Source organism: Corylus avellana, chromosome ca2 (genome assembly GCF_901000735.1).
Source record: "Corylus avellana chromosome ca2, CavTom2PMs-1.0".
Lineage (NCBI taxonomy): Eukaryota > Viridiplantae > Streptophyta > Magnoliopsida > Fagales > Betulaceae > Corylus > Corylus avellana.
The window spans coordinates 17933157-17956275 of record NC_081542.1 but is presented as its reverse complement, the minus strand read 5'-3'; the positions used below and the strand labels follow the sequence as shown (position 1 = coordinate 17956275).

Below are 23119 nucleotides of genomic sequence, written 5' to 3'. Positions count from 1 at the left end.
AAAACACAAAACCAAGAGGGAAAGTTTCAGAGAATCTTGAGACCTCTTATGATAGCATCTCAAGAACCCTCTCTTAATCATACAGCTCACAATCAGATTAATTCAAGAACGAAAGATTCATTGGCCTCCAAAGACGTGCACAACAAGGAAACATATTTTCAGAATATAGAAAATATAATGCAACTTTAATTATACAAGAGATTTTGTACTGGCTAGGTTAAGTTGTGTATATAAACACCATACTTTTGTACAATAAAGATCATCACTTTGAATTATAATACTATCAAAGTTGTCATCTTAAGCCTTTGGGGGTGATGCAAATATAGTATATATTATTAGACTTGGATGAGAAAATAATTCTGAAATCCTTTGCTTTCAAATCCTTTTGAAAAGGACGGAAATTATTGACTTGGATTGCATTGTGGGTGCACGGTGGTTAGGAGCAATGTGATCACAAAGTGGTTGCAATTTTTTTTCTTCATTTTCTAATTGGGTTAGTGGTTGCGAAGTTCTATGAAGGCTTTTAAATCCCTTAAGTCGTGTTCCATTCCTATTGTTGAAAAGCACTTACATTTTCCTAGCAAGTACTATAAACATAGACGATTATTTGTTTTAAAAAATTATATTTGATTTATCTAGAATTAATATAACTGTATGCATTTTTTTTTTTAATCTTAAATTTAAACTATATTTCATGTAATACGCTTATTATTTTGTTTGATTTTGTTTTATACATAAGAATTTTAACTATATATGTGAACATAGATAAATATTAAAAAAAAAAAATTAAATCACAGATTAATAATTACATGTTGAAAATAATTACATGCTCAGATTAACCTAATATATATATATTAATTCCGTCACCAATATGACAATGGCTGGAGCAATACGTCTGACTTAATTATATATGTGGTCAGAGCTTAATTTCTTGGGAAAACTTCACTAAGGACCCCCAAACTTCCATCCGTTTTTAAATACCCACCCTGATCTTTAAAATCTCTCAATTTAGTTCCCTGAACTTTCAATTACTCTCAATTTGGACCCTTTCGTTAATTTTAGCCGTTAAAAATTCAAAAAAAAGACCAAAATATCCATGATTTTTGTTTTTTTAAAAATGAAAAAACGTTTTAGAAGTTTGAATTTTATACAAAAGTCAGGGGTATAAACGTCATGTGACGTTTAAAATATGACGAAATGATCCAAATTGAAAGCAATTGAAAGTTCAGGGGACTAAATTGAGAGATTTTAAAGTTTAGGGGGGGGTATTTCAAAACCGGTGGAAGTTTGGGGGTCCTTAGTGAAGTTTCCCCTAATTTGTTTCTTTCTCTCTCTCATAAAATAAAGGGTAAAGTCCACTTAACCTTTTCAAACTACCACTCAAATGACAATTTACCCACAAACTGTCAATTGCAACAATTTACTCCCCAAACTACCAAAACAATGACAATGTACCCCAAATTTTTTTTTTTAAAAAAAAATGATAAAATTACTCTTACTAAATAAAAACAAAAATACTAAATTTTTAATTTTTTTTCAAAATTTGAAGGGTATTTTTGTCTTATTGAAAATTCTATAAGGATAATTTCGTCATTTTGCTAGCATTGTGGGGGTACATTGTCATTGTTTTGGTAGTTTGAGGGGTAAATTGTCGTAATTGATAGTTTAGGGGGTAGATTATCATTGTGGTGGTAGTTTGACGAAGTTAAGTGGACTTTACCCTAAAATAAACAAACAAATTAATATATATTAGATACGGATCTGATCCCCTTCCAATATTGGAGGGAAAATTAAAAATTCTCCAATTGTTGATCCTAAAATTGTATGATTTTCTCTCTAAGAGATTTAATTTGCTCGTAATTTAGATAATATTTATATTATCAAACTCATTAAATCATCATTAAATTTGTCATGAAACACAAAGCACATTTTCTTTCTACTTTAACGGACAGACACAAGTTTAATTAGACCACATTGGAAAACCTGTGAAACTACATGGCTTGACCGTTCAAATCAAAACTAGGGTTTCCCAATTAGGAGGGACACCTTACAATTAACCCTAACTAAAATCTAATAGTCTAAAAGGTTTGTGAAAATTGAATAAGAGTAGGATCGATCAGTAGTTGGTATATTTTGATTTTAATTTTAATTTTCATATTTTTCTATTTACTTTTGTACAAATATTCAAACAAAGGAGCACATGAGGGGTCATTAATTTTGATACAATAACTTCATTGATAAATATCTAAAGTTATTAATTCATCAACAAGCAAAATCAAAAATTCAACAAATATCCTTAATTATCGATCAATAATTACTAGTTATTTGGAAGATAAGGCTGAGGCATTCTAATAACTTTGTCTAAATGTAATTAAGACAAAATCAAGTTGTGGTGACTTAAAACCACACAAATCTTGGTGTTATTGTGTGCAATTTTTTTTTTTTTTTTTGACATTTCCGTACAAGAGGGAGGAGGGGGATTCTAACTAGTGACCTCAGCTTTATGCGGCATGGTCCTAACCGATTGAGCTACATCTTGGGGACGTTATTGTGTGCAATTGACTTGTCTTATTTATCGTAATTGTGGTATTTTGCATAACAAGTGGTATCAAAACTAAGGTTCAGTATTCAAATTGACAATTGCGGTAAATATGATGAGCACCAAATACGAAATCGAGAAGTACAATGGGAAGAACAATTTTTCTTTTCAGCAAAGGAGGATGAAAGATCTTTTGATTTCAGCAAGATGTCTACAAGGCGGTTATCAAATTTTAGTAATCGCAACAACGCCGTTTTAGGCGGTTAACGATTTTGAAGTAACCTCCGATTAGCAATTATTTAAATCTAAAACCGCACTGCATAACTGCTTTATAGTTATGGGCCTTTTGGGCATATTTTGGTGTTTTGTACCTACCTTGGGTCTCTTTTTAGGACCTATTTAAATGGTTTTTGTATTATTTAGGGCATATTTTAAACATTATTAAAAAAGTCGTTTAATTATATATATGGGTAGGTAGTTGGCGATTACTAACGCCTCCACATACCCTTAAAATCACTAATCGTACTGCCATAGGCAGTTAGGAATTTTTGTCAATTGTCTCCAAAAGCGATTCTACGATTAGCGGTTATTAGGCAATTAATAACCATTCGCTTGTGCACTCATAATTTATGTTTATATTTATATTTGACCTTGGATCTAATTGTTTATAGTGTGACTAGCACAATCATGTTTGATTGGTGTCACTATAAACGAACGTCATTAGCGGCGTAGGCTACCCGAAGTCGAACTCGGCTGGGTTGCTAGTATGGACGGTATCCAGCAATATTCGGGGCACTGATGTTGTACTACAGGTCACTCAAAACAACACCAACCCTATCGAGAAAGAGTTAAGGGATCAAATTGATCATACGGAGGATAGTTATGACTATTGAGTATTTGATTTAGTTACCTATTATGCATGATCTACTACATTAAAATATAAAGCGACTTATTACTGGGAGTATGCTTACTCTACTTTAAAAATAAATCACTTATTCCCTATTGACATAATAATGGAGGCAGCACGTATCATTTTGCAAAACTCATAACATTCTTGGTTACCAAAATTTGAGGAATGTGAATTGTTACCTGAGGTTCATTGCATGACCAAGTATGTGATAATTTACTTACTAAGTCATAGACTTACTCATGTACTACCTTTCCAAGCACATTAAGTGGACACTGATGGTGCAACCATCAGCGTACAAACTAAAGTAGACGTTGATGGTGCAACCATCAGCGTCCAAACTAAAGTGGACGTTGATGGTGCAACCATCAGCGTCCACTTTCATTTGGACGCTTACGTTGCCTTATTTTTTTTAGCTTGTCAGACACATTAGTGTCCACTTTAGTGGATATTGATAGTGCAACCATCAGCGTCCAAACGAAAGTGGATGTTGATGGTTGCACTATCAGCGTCCACTCAAATTGGACACTGATAGTGGAGCACTAGCGTCCACTCAGCTTCCGTTCTAGCTCGATATAGTGGCCAACATACAAGAGTTTTAGCGTCAACATAGTGGACGGTAAAAGGTCATCATTAGCATCCACTTCCAAGGCGACACTAATGATCAACAGTTGATCATCAGCATCGGACCATTAGCGTCCAACTCATCAGCGTCGACGCTGTTGATCAACAACGTCCATTTTTGGACTTTTAGCGTCCAAAAGAAGTCGCCCCTAATGATCAGATTTCTTGTAGTGACACCTTAGTGTTTCGCAGATTTGTAGGTTCGCTAGACTTTAGGGTTGAGCATTTTCGCTGGAATGATAGTGCCAAGCAAAGAGCTTCTATTGTCAGGTTTGCATAATTAGATAGAAGTTGTTAATTTTATAGTATTATTTATTTTGAAGTTTTGAGTTCGTATTGATAATAATCAATCGCATTTGAAGATATTATTAGTTTGTCTAATATAATTCTTTTTCACTTTTTGCTATAGTTTACTTGGATAGTTAGTAATCTGTGTAGTGAATCCAGCTAATTACAAGTTCATTGGTATAAATGCAATATGAATAACACTCTTAGTTAATTATTTTGATTAATTAATTGTTGGAGCATTACAAGAAAAATGGTAAACTTAAAAGATTTATGTATTGGGATATAATGAATAGAAAAGTTTCATACATTCAATAACTCTTTTTCTTGACATCATGTGCCTTGCCAAGTGTCCCTATGCTATTGGGCAGCGCTTTGACTAGGCGTGGTGTTTGGTCACTAATTCTTACAAATGACATCTCAGGTCGTGTTTTGCCTTCCATTGTGATACGGTTATGGCAAGGTCACGATGTCAAATAAAATGCAACTTGCTACTATTGTAGGGAGGTAAGGCATAACTCATGAGGTGTTGTATGATATTCTGCCGAGAATTTGAGAAGTGATTGAAGTGAGGTTGTCAGGCGGCTATGTGAGGCTCTACATGCCTTTTGTGTTAAGGAAGCAAGTCAATTTGCACGTATCGAGTTGGTGGGCTCTCTGGGGGCCCAATTGGACGTAGGTCACTTGCAGTGTCGTCCGCCAAATGAGCCTCATTGGCTTTACCTCGGGCCTGAGGGCCCACTTCCGGAGGGATTGATCTTGGGTACACCATTATCCAAATTAAACAACTTTAATTTGACTAAAGAGATTCTTCTAGGTGACACGAATGGGGACAAGTTTGAATGGATGGTACTAAGAAATTAACCATGATCATAATTAGATGTCGTAGGAGGTGAAATTTCAGGAAAATTAAAAGGAACTAGGTGTTAATTATGGATAGGTGTGATTAAGTACTCATGATTAAAGTTTCATAATCCTTTGTATTCATCATGATATATTGTACCAAGAGATTACTCTTATAGCCTCTGTTCTATACCTCCCTTCCTTGTGCTTTAATATTTCAATGCTTATCTTTTGAGTCTCGCTAGAAATTCCAAGAAGAAGAGGGACGCTCATCAAGATAATGTGAGATCAAGAGGATTCTACAGCAACCAAATCTATACAAGCTGAAAGACCCACTAAATTAATGACTATTGTTTTAGAAAATCTAAATCTAAACAGTGGTGCTACATGTCTTCAACATATAATAGTTGATTAATTACAAATTCTAAGGAATTTCAATTCTCAGAACAATGCAAGATTGGATCAGGTTGTTTGTAAAAACGAATTTTCATTTAAAATTTTGGCCAAACTAAAAGAAAACATGCTCCTTGACAACTTTGGATAGGATTTTATATTTTGGTTAATTAGGTCGGATTCTAATGTGATCTTCCTTCTTCAGATCAAAGCATTTGTTAAAAAACACCACAGTTTTGAAGAATGTGAGGCCTGCGATTTGTTGAAGGAGGGCGCAGAAGAAGACTTTTTGATGTTTATGTTTTTTTTCCCTCTTATTTAACCGTGCCTTTATATGTGGTGAGTATAGTGAAATGGGTCAGCTTGGTTTAACAATTCAGAGTGAGGGCAAAAGTGGTATAAAAATTGATAAAATGGCATGCAAAATGACCTGGACCTTGGGAATTATGACCTAGACCTTGCGAAATTTTACTTGATTTGGTGTTTTTTGAACAGATGTGTATTGAAAACCTGAACTGCATTTTTATATAGATAGACGTTGATGCTTGTTTTTGCCAGTTTCGGAACTTTGGATAATGCATCCGAGTGTTGTGTTAACTGTTAAGGCATTGAGCATGTTTGCGTTTTAGAAATATAGTTTTTAAGTGTAAAAAAAAGGTTTTTTTTAGTAAAATTTTTATTTTTAAGCTTTTGCTAAAATTACGTACGCACTTTTACACATCTCAAACGCACACCCAAACAGGCTCTAAGAACGTTTAAAAATAAAGTTTTTACCAAAAAAACCTTCTTTTTTTTTACTTAAAAACTCTATTTCTCAAACGCAGTCTCAATCACGTTCTTGCCTGCTTAGGATTGCGTTTGAAAAGTCTAAAAGTACTTTTAACACTAAAAAAATCCGTTTAAAGAAAAAAATGCTCATTTGGTAAAAAATTTAAAAGCGCTTTTATGGGTCCAAAAAACCTAAAAATGGCCAAAAAAAAATTAAAAAAAAAACTTTTGATAAAAACTTAAAAACGAAACTTTTGCCCAAAAGTTCTTTTTTTAATTTTTTTTTTTTCCTAAAAAGCCATGTTTCTCAAATACAATCCCAAACAAACTCCTAGTCTATACCTATACAGGTAGTAGTTTTTAATAATCTTTTTTCATTGAATAAAATTTATCAAGAGTTTCTCTATATGGATTCCATATTTAGCAATTTGGACCCCTGATAAACACCTGTGCGGTATTTTTCTCTTATTTTGAAAGCCAATTTCTTATGAAATAAAAAAAGTTCAAAAAGAAGGAACTAAAAACACATATTGCGATTTCTTTTTTCTTTGAATTTTTAGCAGAGGACCTACTACGGTAGCTCGATACCCAAAAGGTCGCCAAAGCAGTCAAAGCAGCGTCAAGGTAAATTTCACGGTTATCATCCCTTAAGCGCTAACCTCAGAAAAAGGCTCAAAACAAAAATAATTAGAATAACCTAATCCAAATTTACTTCAGTTTAGGTAGTATACACTTTGAACTTGTTTCAGTATGGGAGGACTTTCAAACAACCAATATTTCATCAAACAAATGTGCTCTTTCTTTCAAATTTGGTTTGCTTTGAACTAGATTGCTAATTCCCGTAAACATACTTTAGCTAGGCCGCTTCCAACCTTATTTTTGGAAGCAATTCTATAAGATCTCCTATTCTCTCTTCCATTCGGATCAAGAGCGGTAAAGATCCTTCCATGTAGCCTCTTTTCTTCTATTCAATTTTTTTAAAAAAAAAAATGTGCTGTCTCAGATTTGTCCAAGATTCTGTTAAAAAATACGTAAGATTTCTTTTAGTTTTTTCAAGATCCCATATTTAATTTCAAGTTTTTCATGAAAAGGAGAGATTAAATCTTGACCGCTCAAAAAAATATCCTGCAGTTATTTTACCAACACCAAAGCCAAATCTGCTATTGAGTAGATGGGTAACGAAGTATTAAGTTTCGAATCCGGCAATATGTTGACACTCAACAATCCATGTAAATGCCTCGGGTTCCTGTCTAGTAATCACTTGTGCAAAAGGAATGTGTAGGGATAAATTCGCATTAATTTAGCAGTGACCATAACAAACAAAAGCATGCATTTAAAAGCATCTCACCCAAATGGCCTGCCTAAAATGAGAATCAAGCAACCTCCAATTGTTCCATCTTCACTCGGAATCAGAATCAGGAATGGAAGAGGATCTCACTGTCCTGTACCTATTTTCATCATATTTATCATCTTCATCATCTGCAACTTCTTTCTTCTCACTTATAATACCTGTATAATGATAGTTGAGGGAGTTGTCACGAGTTAAGCAACGCAAAACACGCGGGACAAAAGAGTTACCTTTCTTTATTAGTAGGACCTCAAGCGCCTTTGTAGTGAAATCATCTTTTCCTCCCAGATCTTGAAACCCAACCAGCCTATCTACTGCAATTCCTTTTCTGAAAGAAAAAATTGTGACAATGATAATTTAATGCAACAACTCAAACAAATCTGACCGTCATCAAAACAATAATTAAGGCCTATCAGCACTGTGAGACTTTGGCTAATCGTTGAGACAGGCAAATTCCACCAATTGTTCATCATCGAAGAGCCAGATGGCACCGTACTGATATGCCTCTTTAATAGTTAAAATGAAAAACAACAGAAATGCCCTCACCTGAACAATATGACACAAGGCAAAGTCTTGACTCCTAGTTTGGCAACGAAGAAGGGTGCATTCTGCATTTCAATTCAAGTCATGTATCTTATTTTGCGTCTTGATTTCTTTAAAGGGTCAACTTTTGCATATAAATAGATCCCCAAATCCCAATGCCGCAATCATATAAACTTGAGTAAATAACTAATGAGTTCTCTATTGAATCATATGAACAGAAAAAAACAATGCATACCAACCTCTGCATCCAGTTTGATGAACTTTGCATCAAGATGTCTTGGTGCAAGGGACTTCAAATGCTTATCCATTATCCTAAAGAGATCCATTTGACATGAACCATTTTCCATGAAACCGAAAACTTTGCAATTCAGATATTAGGTGTGTGCACATGGGTGTCTACTTGAAGAGACAGAGAGATAGAGAGAGGAGGATAAGACTAAATGCTTTACTTGCAACGATAGAACTCCTGATGATAGAATTGACATATAACTTTTTCACTACTAGTAACTTCGCCCAAGAAATCTCCCTCAGTAATCTCCCGGTATTCTCCATGCCTTTGCTTCACTAATGCTTCTCGCTTTTCAGCTTCTTTCTATTAAAAAACAGAAACCCCTATCATAAATACTTACTAATTACAGAATGCTTACTCCAAATATATATACCATCATGCATCCAGGAAAATTTAGGAAAAACATCAAAAGCCTAACCTTGAGAGCCGCAATCCTATCGGCATGCAACTTTTCGAGTTCAGGATCCTAATGTCACCCAGCGGAAGAACACCTTTATAAGTAGAAACATTTGCATTAATATGCTGGATGCAAGAAGCACTATCAAACTTACATCCATCAACTCATCGAGGTCGACTTCCTGGTTAATAGAACTTGACGCCTGTGCCTTATCTTGAGAAAGCAATTCCTGTAACATCATATAAGCACGTGAGAAATAAAACAATTGGCGATGTGGGTTGCAAAGTGATATAATCAAACATAACAACTTCAAATATAGTTGCTTAAACAACATACCCACCCATATCAGTCTTTCTACCTAATGAGAAAAGTATTCTCCTATTACCAAGCAAACTCATCATTTAATATCACCTAAATCAACTACTCCTCAGCTTGCTTCAACCAAAAGAGTTATAAAACCATGAAAAGCAAAAGCCAATGAAGAGGAAAAACAACCATACTTCTGCAAGGGGCTAATCATGTGAAAGAAGAAGTAACATTTGGATTCTTTTAGTTTTTTTTTTTTTTCCTTGGGCTCATAATATCAAGAACAAAAGCAACTCAAAGCACTTGCAATTAGCTGATGTATAAACCCTTGCAAAAATTCCAAAAACCCATCACTGACACACAAGGTACCAAAATTCAATTAACAGATCACAGGACAACTAAACACACAATCAGTTTCCCTCCCTTTTCCCGTGTATTGTTCAGGATTAAAAAATACACAATCAAGAAATAACTAAGAAGTAATTAAGAGAAAGACCTTCTGGTAATCACGAGCAGCCGCTGCCATCACATTCCCAAATGCTAAGTTCGACAGAGTCGATTTCACTGTGTTCGGATCCATTTCTCTCTGTGAAAGATTTTAAAGCTTATCCAAATCCGGATAAGAGTAAACCAGGGGTGAGAGTCGGATAATACGGTTAGAAATTTGCACCTTCCGTGCTTCGCTCCGCCACGGTAGGTGACGTCGGTAAATTCACCGACCGTAATTCGTACGGTCACCAACAAGTCGGTTACGGTGACGGTCGGTAATTTCAGTTTGGGCTGGGCCACAATTTTGTATTGAATTACAGGATTTATTTCGATCAGGTCCCTGAAAATGTAAAACCTTCAGATGAGAAACCAAGGATCGAATCAACTTCTTCTCTTTATTCTATAATTTCTCAGCAACCAACCAGAAATCGGAAACCTTCACTTCGATTAAACCAAACTAAATCGTATAGGACTCAACTGAACATACGCATTTGACCCAAACTATATAACAACAAATAACAGAAAAAGAGAGATTAAAAACCAAGGCCCAGAATCCCAAACAACCGAAAAGAAAAGAAAAAACTCAAAATTTCGGTTATTGATCGTCTTTTTCCGTCATTTTCTCGGGAACCAAACAAGGAGGGGTGATTAATCGACTTTTACATGACATATAAAGTCGAATAATCAGCAACAAAATTGATTTGTTTTTTACAAACAAAAAACAGAGTCACAGACGAAGAATACCTCGTTCTCGTTGGGAGTAGACGACCGAGTGCGACCTTCGATGGGCTGTGCGATTGCGAGTGAGAGTGAGAGGCGGAGATGAGAGGAGAGTGACAGAGAGAGGAGGAGATGGAGTGACAGAGAGGGGCGTGGATAGGGTTAGGGGAAATGGTAGAGGGCTTCCAAAACTGCTACGTTTTGAGTAGATAAAAACGGCGCCGTTTTGGGTAATGACAAATATTTTGTGTCATTTTGTGTTATCTGTTGGTGTACTTGGCTTTGAGATATCATGGTTTTCCTGCTTCAAAAGCTCATGGTCCAAGCCTCCAAGGTGAACTGTTTCATATGCATATCCACTCTTCCTTGTGTTTCTTGTAGAAGTCTATTTCACCATTCAAGTCTCTGATATTGTCCTTCAACAAGTCTACTTCTTCTGAATTATTATGTTCTTTACAATTACACAGTTCTTCCCGTGTTTCTGGGTTCTTATCCCCATTCATTTTGGAAGTGGAAATATCAGATATTTCCCTATTTTTAATCTCTCCACCATTTCTTCGAGGTCTCACTGCATAAATTGTTATAAAATGGGGTAATACAAAAAACGAAAATGCTCCTATTAAGAAAATATTTGTCCCCACTAAAATTGATATGCAAAAAGGTTATAATGGAGCTCAGAAACTTATGTTGTTTTAACGCGTTCTGCACAAACGAAATTAAAACACAAAAATACCGTCAAATTTTCTATTTTAATACAACAAAAAAAATATATATATATGTTCAAATTTCAAAAATCAGATAAGGATATAAAAAGAATTGTATTAGTCAATTATCTCTAAAAACATATCAGATAATTTCAAATTTTGAAAATAAACTGTTGTTTTGAATTTCAAAATTAAACTGCTGTAAACCGCTAATCCAACTGGCAGTTAAATATGATCGTTAGATTCAATAAGTATATTAATTATTTAATCTCAATCGTTAGATCAACAGTTTAGTAGATCCAACCATTGGATCTACTTAAGAAGCATCTTATGGTTTAGATCAAACTTCTAGATCGAACGATCTTGACCATCCAAAAATGAATGGTCATGATCATATTGCTCAAAGCTCTGATGCTTCTTGCCAAGTGCGCCACTAGCGCCCTACAGCCCACGCGCGTGTGCGTCCGACACCGTACTATAACATACACTAGGGTGTACCCTAGCATATCTCATTTAATAACTTAAGTTGGGCCTTATAAATGCCAACAAACACTTTCTAATGTGGGACAATCTTCATTCAATGCTCTTTAAAGCCTTCCATTTAAAATATTCCCAAGACACAAAATAATATATATATATTAATTTATTTTGAAAATATTTCAACATAAATTAACTCAGAGTTTAAGTCTTGTGTCTTTTGCAGTTGTAATTGAAGATTGTTACTTATTTTCTTTTCATAATTAAGCTATTGCCTCATCTCTTCTAATTGAACCCCTGTATCTATAATCTCATAATGCAATATGTTTGGAGCTTCTGCCTCATCAATGCTTTTATACAGTGACTTGAGTTGTTCATGTTGGGTCATGGATCGGCCACATAAGGTCCAACAGTCCTCCAAACTTGGTCCAAGGCGTAAGCCCACTAAGAACCAGACCCAGACCGAGAATTAGTTGGCCCAACCGACTAATAAATCAGTCCACCGAGGGTGTATTAGTCTTTCAGACAATAACCCAATACCTAAACAAGACACGTGTTCCCGAGGAATACTCGAGAACCCACGTCATTCACATACGTGCCCTCCATCCACGATCCACCCCATCAACATGGCATACGTGAATCCTCGGGAAGTGCAGGGCCTACTATGCCAGCGAGGCACCTGTTGCCAAACGCCTATAAAAGAGAAGCTCCACCTCATTTAGTGAATAATCAATTCTCTCTTGCTTGAACTCTTATTGAGCTTACACACTCTCTTACCAGATTACTGACTTAGGCGTCTGAGCTATCCCCCGTCGGCACACCACTGGCAGCTCTTATCCTATTCTTTGTTATTTTGTAGTCCGGCGAATCCTCGAACATCACAACCCTCCACATGAATTGTGCCACATCACTCCTTGGAAAACTGTCATCAACAGTTTGGCGTTGTCTGTAGGAACTTCGATTTTCATTAGTTCTTACTATTTACAAATCCGATATGGTGACTACCCATACACATCCTGATCCAATTGTTCAAATTGATACTTCGGGAACATCCCACGATCCATATGCTCGAATCACTTCATTAGAAGATCTCATGAAGCGAATGACCGAGTCTCTGGATGCTATGAAAAAGCAGAATGAAGACATTACTTCTTGTCTCCCTACTAGGGTTGACCGGGAGCAGGAGGACAGGCATGAAGCAATACGCAGAGAAAAGCAACCAAAGGGACACAATGATAATGAGAGTTCCATTCATGGCAGTTATGATACGATTGTGCAACTTGGAAGGAACTCTTACTCTGAGAAATCTTTTCATGAGAAATTTCATCTTGAGCAATCTCGTAGTGAGAAATTTTGCCACAGCCGATCCCATCACAGTCGGTCTCACCATGACCGATCTCATCATGGCAAGCTCGAAGAAATCAGCAGGGATAAGGAGGTCGATAAGGAGGTCCAGGACTTGAAAGAAAAATATGCCAAGATGGCTATTTTGATGCAGAATGGAGAGGATCACTCGGTAGCTGAAGATCTTATGCAGAACACTAATATGCCCTTCACAGATCAAGTAATGAGGTATCTTCTCCCTAATAAATTCAAAGTCCCCAGAGTGGACAAATACGATGGGTGTGGAGATCCTGCTGACCATATGGAGAGCTTCCGAGTGCATCCTATTCTCCAGATACCCCTGATGAGATTGCATGCCGAGCCTTCCCTTTGACGTTGAAGGGGATTGCCAAGGAGTGGTTCGGGAGGATGGCTTCTAATTCTATTGATAGTTTTGATTCTCTCGGACGCTAGTTCTTAAGCCAATTTCTTGCTATCCGTAAGAGGAAGAAAAACCTTGCATACATGTTATCCCTTGTGCAGGGAAAGAATGAGTCTTTGAAGGACTACATGCTGAGGTTCAACCGGGAGAAGTTGTTAGTAGAGAACCTAAATGAACAGACAATGCTTTTAGCTTTGATGAACAGAATCAAAACGAAAAGGGCCATTGATGGCCGAGTTTGCTAGGAAATCAACGTTGGTAACCCTTCGGCAGTTCATGAATAAAGCCGAGAAGTTTATCAATCAGGCGGAAACCATTGGGGCTCTGATGAAGTCCAAAGCTGAAGGTGATCAAGGCGTAGCCAGTGGTAGCAAGGTAGTGCTTAAGAACTCTTCTGGAAAAAAAAAGAAAGGGGCAGAAGGTCCCGAAAACTTTGGAGAAGAAAGTAGAGCCATTTCGCATGCAGAATCAACTAATAGATCAGAGGTGGACTCCGTTGAACACCACTGTCTCCGAGGTGTTCATGGAGGTCAGAAGGGATCCCAATTTCAAATGGCCATCCAAAATGAAGACTCCTCCGCAGAGACACAGTAGCCAAAAGTTATGTGACTATCACAACGATCATGGTCATTTGACCGAGGATTGTATATCTCTGCGGATGGAGATCGAGAACTTTATCAGGAATGGGAGGTTGGTGAAGTTTTTGACCGGAGAAAGACAACGAATCAAACATCCTCAAAGTGATCAGCCTTTGCCTCGAGTGTAGGATGATGAAGCCCCTGGAAGGGGGTGTGATTGAAGAAGAAAGCGTGACAAGCCAAGAAGAGATCGGGATGACCACCAAAATCCTCAGAACCAAGTTGTGATTGGAGAGATCCACACAATTTTGGGTGGATTAGCTAGTGGAGGATAGTCTAGCTCGGCGAAGAAAGCTCACGTGAGGAGAGTAAACATAGAAGAGGTACTCCTTCTTGAAAGGCCTTTAAAAGTCCAAAAGAAGGACCCTATGATTCTAATGTTCTCACAAGAAGACACGGAGGGGATTTCGATGCCCCATGATGATGTGTTAGTAGTGATGATGACAGTGGCTAATCATGCTATCCACTGAATTCTAGTAGATAACGGAAGCTTGACCGATATCTTATATTGGTCAGTTTTCAAGCAGTTGGGTATCAATCAGGACAGTATCAAGCCCTTTTGTTCACCACTGGTTGGATTTGCAGGAGAGCAATTCCAAACTATGTGATTGATTTATCTTCCTGTTACAGTAAGAACAGCCCCCAAACAAGCAACAGTTATGGTAGATTTCTTGGTGGTTGACCGATCATCTGCCTGCAACGCAATCATCGGTCGGCCAGCCTTGAATAGGTTAAAAGCTGCAACTTCAACTTACCGCTTGAAGATGAAGTTCCCAAAAGATGAAGGAGTCGGGGAGATAGCAGGAGAACAGGTGGCAGCAAGGAAATTGAAAAATGCTTAACGACTAAAAAACCCCAATTTATGTGGAATTAACAGATATTAATCAATATGCAAACAATCCAAGCACCAAAAATATGTAAAGCAATAAAGCAATCAGACACAAATATTTTGGTGACGAAGATGAAACTTTTTAGAAAATGGTCTAAAAGTAAAACCTATCTGAGGCAGCAAAACCCAGGAAATCACTATCAAAAGATTATCCAGCGATTATAGTCACTAGGAACACTTACAACCCTTTGCAAGACCTTGGCTTTGTAAGATCGACAAGCCTACAACTCGTCTCCTTGCTCACAATCTTCTTCAACGTGATTCTCCTTTACCAGACTCTTCTCAATCAAGCACCATGAAACTAACAATAATCCTCTAAGAGGAATAATCAGGCTCACACAGATTTTCTCTCTAAGCACAGCCTCTCACGAAACTTGGGGTAGAATTTTGTGATCTCTCTATAAAGATGTATATATACTCCCGACAAAACCCTAGACCTGATATACTTAAAATCACGTTTTGGGTGTAAAACTTACGGGGTGTCCGGACAGGTTAATGGGCTGTCTGGACAGGGCCTTGCAGAGCAGAAACTGAGTTTCTGAAACTACTGTCCGGACATGGGAAGGCCTGTCCGGACATGGCATGCAGTAGGTGAAACTTGCATTCTGGAAATGCAGTCCATCCTTGATCAACAGCTCCGATCGATGGGCGTTTGTGGTCCGATTGAGCTGAAACTTTGTAGGGATGTTCATGACACGTGAATCCTCATTGTGAACGGTGGAGATTGGATTCTAAGCATTCTATACCAGTGTTTGAGTCTGTGGATAGTAGTCTATGTATTTTGGAACCGAATTAAGCCAACAAAATACTAACAGAAATGCTACAACATTTCCCTGAGAAGATCCTTAGGGTCTGCGCCCCTAACAATCGGTGTTGTGGGCAGTAGGAAAGAAGATGGCCTAAAGGGTGAGCCAGCTGAAGAGCTGGTCGAACAAATAATATTGATTAAACAAATATTATTAAGTTTTTTTCTTCCGCCAAAAAGTGTGAGGGGAAACTCCCCATATGTTAATACTTGTTAAACCTTTGGTATTATGCATAATGAGTTTGCTAATTTGCAAAATGGGTTGACAATAGAGAAAGAAGATGAAGAGAGAGAGAGAGAGAAATAAGACAAATATTCTTAAAATAAGACAAAAGTTCTTAAAATAGACTATTAAAAAAATACAAACATTCAAAAATATAAAAATTAAAAAAAAAAACAAATATTTAAAAAATAATATTTAAATAAAATAATAAAAGTAAATTGTTAAAGTAGTGAAGTTCTTATGGGTGCTTATTAAAATAACCAAAAGCGTAAAATTTGATCAAGCTGCTTGGAATGCTTGACCAACAATTATTGGTCATTCTGTCATTCTGTCGTTTTCTTCAAGTCTTAACAAAATTTGGAGAAGCAACCGATTTAGTCAGTTGGCACCCTGCGACCGCAAGCTCATCTTATCGTCTCATTCTTCAACCTCGATCGACGGAATACTGGGCAGTTGCCACAACGATGTCGTATTTGGCGTTCTCGTTCTTAGTCTTGGTGGCCATTTCCGGCTTCCATCCCCTGGTACGTATGCTCGACTCCTTTTCTCTTACTTTGCTCCGTCTTTCTCTTATTTTTTGATCCCATATCTCGTTTCTTATTTAGACCAATTATTTTGTTTCATAGAACTTGTCCAGCGGACCGATTTCGAGTAAATTGAATGAGAACGTGGATTCTCTGTTATGCGTGAGAATTCTGTTATTAGGGTGTCCGAAGCTTAAAGAAATTGTGGGACTCATATGCTCTTAGTAAATGGGTCTAATTCCTAGGATGGTAACCATTCTGTTTATTAGGCTGGCCGAATTTTATAGAATTTTGGACTCTATAACAGAAGGATTCACCTGCTCCAAGACTACGGGACCTAGAGCATTTGAATCCTGTAACCCTTCTCTTAGACTGTTCGAAGCCTGATAAGGGAGAATCCTCTAGAATCACCCTCTTGTGTTATGCGGAGGATCTCATGATTTTCTGCAGAGGGAGGTTCACTCTGCATCGTTGGTCAAGTTTATTTCGGCTCTTTCCTTTTCTTTTATTAGGTAATTTTTTGGCCAAGGGAAGGAGAAGGGTGATTAAGAACTCTGCTTTAAGAGGAATGGTCACCGGCTGATTGAACTTTTCCAGCCGTTTGAACTCCTTTTTTATTTTTTTTATTTTTTATAATTAATTAATTTTTTTTTAAGAAGGGGCCGGGGTGCGAAGAACTTGTGTTTTCTGTGACCCCCCGACTCGTATGCTTATAGAAATTTCTTCATATGACACTAATTTTACTTTTGTGATCGTTTTTTCTGTATTGTTAATTTTATTATCATATGAGCTTCAAACTAGGCTTGATGTACATTTGAACAGAATGATCCAAGTTCGTGTTCATGGCCTCTGACTGAACAATTTATTCTCTGGAAAGTTCTTTTCTGATGGGTATTTGTTGTGAATTATAATAATCTGCAACTTGGAGAAGAAGTGGTGAAATTCTTTATGTAGCTTTCTTCTATACATATTCGAAAATACCTTACACAAACAACAATTCAACTAGAAAGAGGAGCAAGCTAAAACGGACATCATAAGTTATGTAACGGTACAAAACCACGGGGAATAATGGGATTTGATTTTATGGGAAGGCTAAGTCATGAAAACGCCTGTCTGTATGGCATGTGGATCCAATTCCCTAAGATTTACTGCCCAAATTCCAGAGAATTCGGATAAGAAATGAGAGGGGGATACAGGTCCAGGGTATTCGAGCAGGTCCCTGGCTGCCTGGGTGCAAGGCCCACCTACTTGGGTAGTGGTGTATTGAGGGGCGAAAATTCATGGTGGCTTGAGGGCCCCTCCACCAGCCACCATGTCTTCCCCAAATTTTTAAAAAAATACTCCTATAATTCTTTAAAATCAAATTTTTACCTTCCAATTTTTTATTTTATTTTTACCCGCCAAATCTCAAATTCTAGTTCTGCTCCTGTGTATTCTGGTATCTCTGAGATGGCTTCTTAGTAGCTCACGTATATTGGAATGGGACATTCTAGCATGCCGTGTATTTTTCCAAGTCTTTCATCACGGTTATGCTTTCAGATGACTTGGTTTTTCTTTATGTTTGAAGTTTTGAAATCACTATGTGAACATCGTAGCCATGTTATTTGCAGGTCATTGCTGTCAAACCAGTTCCCAGTATCAAACTTAACTCCCGTATTCTTCAGGTACTTTCCTTACACTCTCTCTCTCTCTCTCTCTGTGGTTAGTAATAAACATTTTATTACCAAATTAATGGAAATATTTCAACTGCCAATGTCCTTGGAACAGATGTTCAGATGTTTGTCTGGGAACTTATCAAAATAAACTAACTGCCTACTTACCAAGTTATTTGTAAATAAGTACCACTCTATTTGCTTTGGGTGGAATTCACAATGATTTAGTTTTGGCTCTCATATGGCCATTGCAGGAGTCAATAGTTAAACAGATAAACGAGGACCCTAAGGCTGGATGGGAAGCTGCCATGAATCCTCAATTCTCCAATTATACTGTAAGCCTTCAACTGTCAGGAACGTTTTTGTGATTAATTTTTAAGATTGTTTTCCACTTTCTTATATATGATGACACATGCAAATTTATTTTTTGTATATGACTTGCCAATGACTCTTCTTATGCACAGGTTGGGCAATTTAAGCACCTTCTTGGAGTCAAACCAACTCCTCAAAAGGATTTGTGGAATACCCCTCTTATAACTCATCCAGAATCCTTTAAATTGCCAAGTAGTTTTGATGCGAGAATTGCTTGGCCACAATGTAATACAATTGGAAGAATTCTAGGTTAGTTACTTTGTTGGTTCTTGTATTTTGTCATCAACAGATTCTTTCAGAAATCCTGATGGTTTCCTTTTGTAATATGTAAAATGCTGGACCAAATTTCACTATTAAAGATCAGGTAATTCTGTTTTTACTTCTTGCACAATTATATCTCCTTGAATAAATAAATTCTGAAATTTTTCAAAACTGTTGGGTTTTTATGTTTCAGGGTCACTGTGGTTCTTGTTGGGCGTTTGGTGCTGTTGAATCACTAACTGATCGTTTTTGCATCCATTTTGGCATGGTGATCGAAACTCTTATTGGAAACAGCTTGACTTCTTGTCCTTTATATATATATATAATACCTTGTTTTGATATTTCAGTATGGTTTACTTTTTTGGGGGTGTAAATTTCTATATGTGTTTACTGCAGAATATATCTCTATCTGTCAATGATCTATTAGCATGCTGTGGGTTTATGTGTGGAAGTGGTTGTGATGGGGGGTATCCAATTAATGCTTGGCGATACTTTGTCCACCACGGTGTTGTCACTGAAGAGGTAACAAGTTTTTGCCTCTGTTTCTTACCATGATTCTGTAGGCTCTATCACTCTCTCTCTCTCTCTCTCTCTGTGCGCACGCGTTTAAGTTTTTTTCATGTGGAATTTTGCCTGACCAAGTTTCTTTTTTCCACTGGCTTTGGATCCTTGTGGTTGTATGCCTAATGAAAAAAATTTCTGCCTCACAGTGTGACCCATACTTTGACAATATTGGCTGTTCCCACCCTGGCTGTGAGCCTGCATATCCTACTCCCAGCTGCGTTAGGAAGTGTGTAGATAAGAACCAGCTATGGAGGGATTCAAAGCACTATAGTGTTGGTGCATATAGAATTAGCTCTGATCCCTACAGTATTATGACAGAAGTTTATAAGAATGGACCAGTTGAGGTCTCCTTCACCGTTTATGAGGTAAAAGATTAGTTCTTGCTTCATACTTTGTAGTTGAATTTGCTGCAACTTCTGTCGGCATGATTTTTAACATTGTTACTTCCATCTTTTCTTTCTTTTAGTGTGATAACAAGAGAATTTTTATTTTTCGTGATAAGTATAACAGAGAATTCTATTAGACCAAAAGAAAACTGACAGTATCAAGACATAACTAGAACTGAATCAAAGCAAACGGAAATTGTTATTTTCACACCTCTTATCCGTATGATTGATTTTGATCAAAGTTAACAATTAATGATACAAATGAGAAGTGTGCATAAGAGGTGTGCACAAATGTGGACGACCAAGCCACTCTCATATGTACCATGGCAGAACTCCTTCCCCTGAGAATACACAAGCAGACTCCACCTTCCAATCACCCACACCTCTTCAAGTAAGAGCTCTTTCTCACAATGCAGCCTGACATCAAGTTTGAGGAAGTACATTTAGAGATCACCTGATCTTTACTGTGGCTTCATTAGGCGTTCCATATTACCCTTATATGCCCACTTAAGCTGTTAGGCCGGCATCCTAAAGTATGGCTTGTTGAAAGTAGAAATTGGAAAAGCCCAGTATTGCATATTTAAGGTCCCTTATATGTCAGTTTGATTTAGTTGGGCGCTACTCTCATCTGTCAGTTGTGTGATGCAAACTGCCTTTTAGTAACATGCTGGGCCTGTAGGGTTCAGCTGGTTGTTAAAGCCACAGGAATCTTGATTGTCCCCATCTTAAAGGCAGGATGAGTGATTCATTGTGGTGAGCGCTGATGAAGAAAGCAAGCAAAGCTAGAGCCATTTATTATGCATTATGAAGGGCAGCTTGTTCAAATAGTTTGAGTGGATATTTTGTTATGCTCTACTAGGGGTATTGACTCCAGGAAGCATAAGGCAACATACCTGTTGGAGAAGGGGCAACACTGGTGTTTTCTTTGGGAACAAGCAAGAGAGCTTCAGAAGGCTAGTTAGCAGTTAGTTCCTGTTGCTCCTGCCTATCCAGCCCAAGTTCTCTTTTCACTGGCGGATTGGTTCCAGAATGTAACTCCTTCCTGACCCAGTCAATCTACCTTGTAAGTTGGAGTGCTTTATAGAACAGGGCACCTGATCCGTCTGCCTTTAAACAAAAAGATGAAGCTAAAAATAAAAAAGAGTTCAATTTTTTTTCCACACTTGTGCATTTCATTCTTTATTTGCACTGCCTCGAAGAAAATGAGTAAGGATTATCTTGTTAGTACCTTTGTTCTTTCAATTGTTTTGCAATTTTACAACCAGTTGCAAGAGGCATTTCTTGTTATTTTGCTGTTAGATAATGTACTTATTTGATCATTATGATTCTTCCAACAAAATCAGTAAAAGGTATATCTGGCCGCAACCTTTGTTCTTTCAGTGTTTTGCATTTTACAACCAGTTGCTAGAAAATAACTTCTTTTTTTTTGTCATCTATCTATTAGAGAATATACGGATCTTAACATTATTAGGGTTTTTTTCACCATTTACAGGATTTTGCTCATTACAAATCTGGAGTTTACAAACACGTTGCAGGTGATGTGATGGGAGGTCATGCCGTTAAACTAATAGGATGGGGGACAACTGCTTCCGGAGAGGACTATTGGGTATCTTGCTATTTTCTACTTATAACATTTAAATTTTGTAGCAACAAGATTTGTGAAGATCATATGCTGATTTTTACTTTTCTCTGTTTCAGCTTCTTGCGAATCAGTGGAATAGAAGCTGGGGTGATGTACGTTTTCATGAAATTGTTATCCATTTCAAAAGTGTGCCTTCACAAAATTTCAATTACTAACTGAATTTGATGGCAGGATGGTTATTTCATGATCAGAAGAGGGACAAACGAGTGTGGTATTGAAGAGGACGTGGTTGCTGGTTTGCCTTCTTCCAAAAATCTTTTAAGAGAAGTTGCGACTGTGGATGGTGTTGCAGATGTTTCAGTTTGACAATAGGTTACTCTGGATGGGGATCCCTGTTATTAGGCTGCCCGGACGGATGGATTCCATGTCTTAGGATGTGGTTGCTGGTTTGTCTGAGCAAGTAGGCCCCACATCTTAGCATGTTTGGAGCAGGTGGGTTCCACAAACCCTTCTCTTAAGCTGCCAAATTTCTGTGAAATTCAGGCTCAACAACAGGGGATCCCAATCCTGTTATTCCCCCATAAGAACTTTAATTTATGACTGTTGGGAAATGAAAGTGTTAAAACATGGATTAATTATGTCATCAAAGGATCAAACTGATACCAATTAGATGCTGGTTGGGTGTGAAGTCTATAATTGATTTGTGCAAATAATTTTATTGAGACCGGGTCATTGAGTCATCGATACACAGAGATACTGTTCTATTGATGCAATCATGATTTTAGCAAAATCCATATATAGCTAAACTGCAAAAACTACCCCGGTAGTATATTGTTTTTGTTTTTTGTTTTCAGTGTAAATGGCCAAAAGCTTTTCCAGAACCTTGTGTTCTCTAGTTCTCTTTCTTTCCGGTTTTCCCTTTCTCCCTTTTATCTTCTTCTATCTATCTTTCTTCTGTTTCTTCTTCTTTTATTCTCCTTTCTTCAGTTTATTTCTTGCATGGCTCATCAAACTTCTGAGATTGTACTATCATCAGACAAACTGAGGCTTTGAACTGGAATGAAAACCCACCAAAGCTTCAACCTGTTGAGTCTGACCACATATCCTCATCTAATCCTACCTTGGTGGGGGAAGCTATTTCTCTATAAACCATTCTGAAAACTACACTTATAGCTACTCTTCGACATGTATTGTATGGAATTTCATCCCATCCTTGTCTATTGAGGATATTGAGCCTATTACCTAACTAACTTTCCATTTCTAATTGTTGCCCGGATGCACAAGATCATCCCTTCAAGGGGGAAATATGGACCAAGTTAAGGGCTGAAAACATTCATTACAACAAAGTAGAAACAGTTCGCATGGGAGGCATGAAATCAAAGGGGGATTTCAGTAATTCAAACAATCCCCATAATTAGTCAAGCACTGTTCATCGTGTTGCTGCTGCAAAATTCAAAGAACCGGCTGGAGCTAAAATGATGGAAACCGGTGAATTAATATTGGTAGTTGAGAAGGAAGTAAAAAAAAAAAAAAAAAAAAAAAAATACTACACTAAAATTAATTGCTTTTTTCTTTATATCATATCAAAACATTTTTTTTTTTAAATAAAAACAAAAAATACCTTACAATAATGTGCTTTTTGCATGCAAGTTCTCAGACTAGACCAACCATCTACTGGCTGAACAGGTCACTGCCACTTTCTTATTTGATTAATAATTTTGCATTGCAAGAGAAGCAGAAACAACATATTTTCCACATTCGCAACGTGGGACTTTTTATATTCAAAACTCTCCTGTGGTGTGTATCTTATAAAAAAGAAATGAAAT

The 23119-nt window shown here is 37.2% G+C and overlaps 2 protein-coding genes across 3 annotated transcripts; one reads left to right on the top strand and one right to left on the bottom strand.

The window, feature by feature from the left end:
• Positions 1-7567: 7567 nt before the first annotated feature.
• LOC132170756 (thioredoxin domain-containing protein PLP3B-like) lies at positions 7568-10711 on the bottom strand. 2 transcript variants are annotated; one of them, XM_059581852.1, is made up of 10 exons: positions 10476-10711; positions 9913-10071; positions 9739-9828; positions 9091-9165; positions 8958-9005; positions 8700-8842; positions 8490-8562; positions 8254-8315; positions 7938-8035; positions 7568-7868 (listed from the first exon to the last, which is right to left on the bottom strand). In XM_059581852.1, the coding sequence occupies exons 3-10, from the start codon at positions 9820-9822 to the stop codon at positions 7759-7761; spliced, it is 693 nt and encodes a 230-aa protein (XP_059437835.1). In that variant the 5' UTR covers positions 9823-9828; positions 9913-10071; positions 10476-10711; the 3' UTR covers positions 7568-7758. The 2 variants fall into 2 exon arrangements, with proteins under 2 accessions (XP_059437835.1, XP_059437834.1); XM_059581851.1 differs by having other exon boundaries at positions 9739-10071; positions 10476-10692.
• A 5552-nt stretch (positions 10712-16263) lies between these two features.
• Positions 16264-22039, top strand: LOC132171963 (cathepsin B-like protease 3). The gene is made up of 11 exons (XM_059583383.1): positions 16264-16476; positions 18087-18140; positions 18383-18463; positions 18593-18749; positions 18860-18864; positions 18955-19029; positions 19158-19283; positions 19472-19690; positions 21204-21317; positions 21410-21445; positions 21525-22039. Exons 1-11 carry the CDS (start codon positions 16417-16419, stop codon positions 21657-21659), a joined length of 1062 nt encoding a protein of 353 aa, XP_059439366.1. The 5' UTR covers positions 16264-16416; the 3' UTR covers positions 21660-22039.
• Positions 22040-23119: the final 1080 nt, after the last annotated feature.

Coding starts and splice junctions, on each gene's coding strand:
- LOC132170756 (XM_059581852.1), bottom strand. CDS start 9,822: ATGGATCCGAACACAGTGAAATCGACTCTGTCGAACTTAGCATTTGGG. Junction 9,166..9,738: donor CTGCTCGTGATTACCAGAAG/GTCTTTCTCTTA, acceptor ATGATGTTACAG/GAATTGCTTTCTCAAGATAA. Junction 8,316..8,489: donor TCATCAAACTGGATGCAGAG/GTTGGTATGCAT, acceptor ATTGAAATGCAG/AATGCACCCTTCTTCGTTGC.
- LOC132171963 (XM_059583383.1), top strand. CDS start 16,417: ATGTCGTATTTGGCGTTCTCGTTCTTAGTCTTGGTGGCCATTTCCGGC. Junction 18,141..18,382: donor TTAACTCCCGTATTCTTCAG/GTACTTTCCTTA, acceptor TGGCCATTGCAG/GAGTCAATAGTTAAACAGAT. Junction 19,691..21,203: donor TCTCCTTCACCGTTTATGAG/GTAAAAGATTAG, acceptor CACCATTTACAG/GATTTTGCTCATTACAAATC.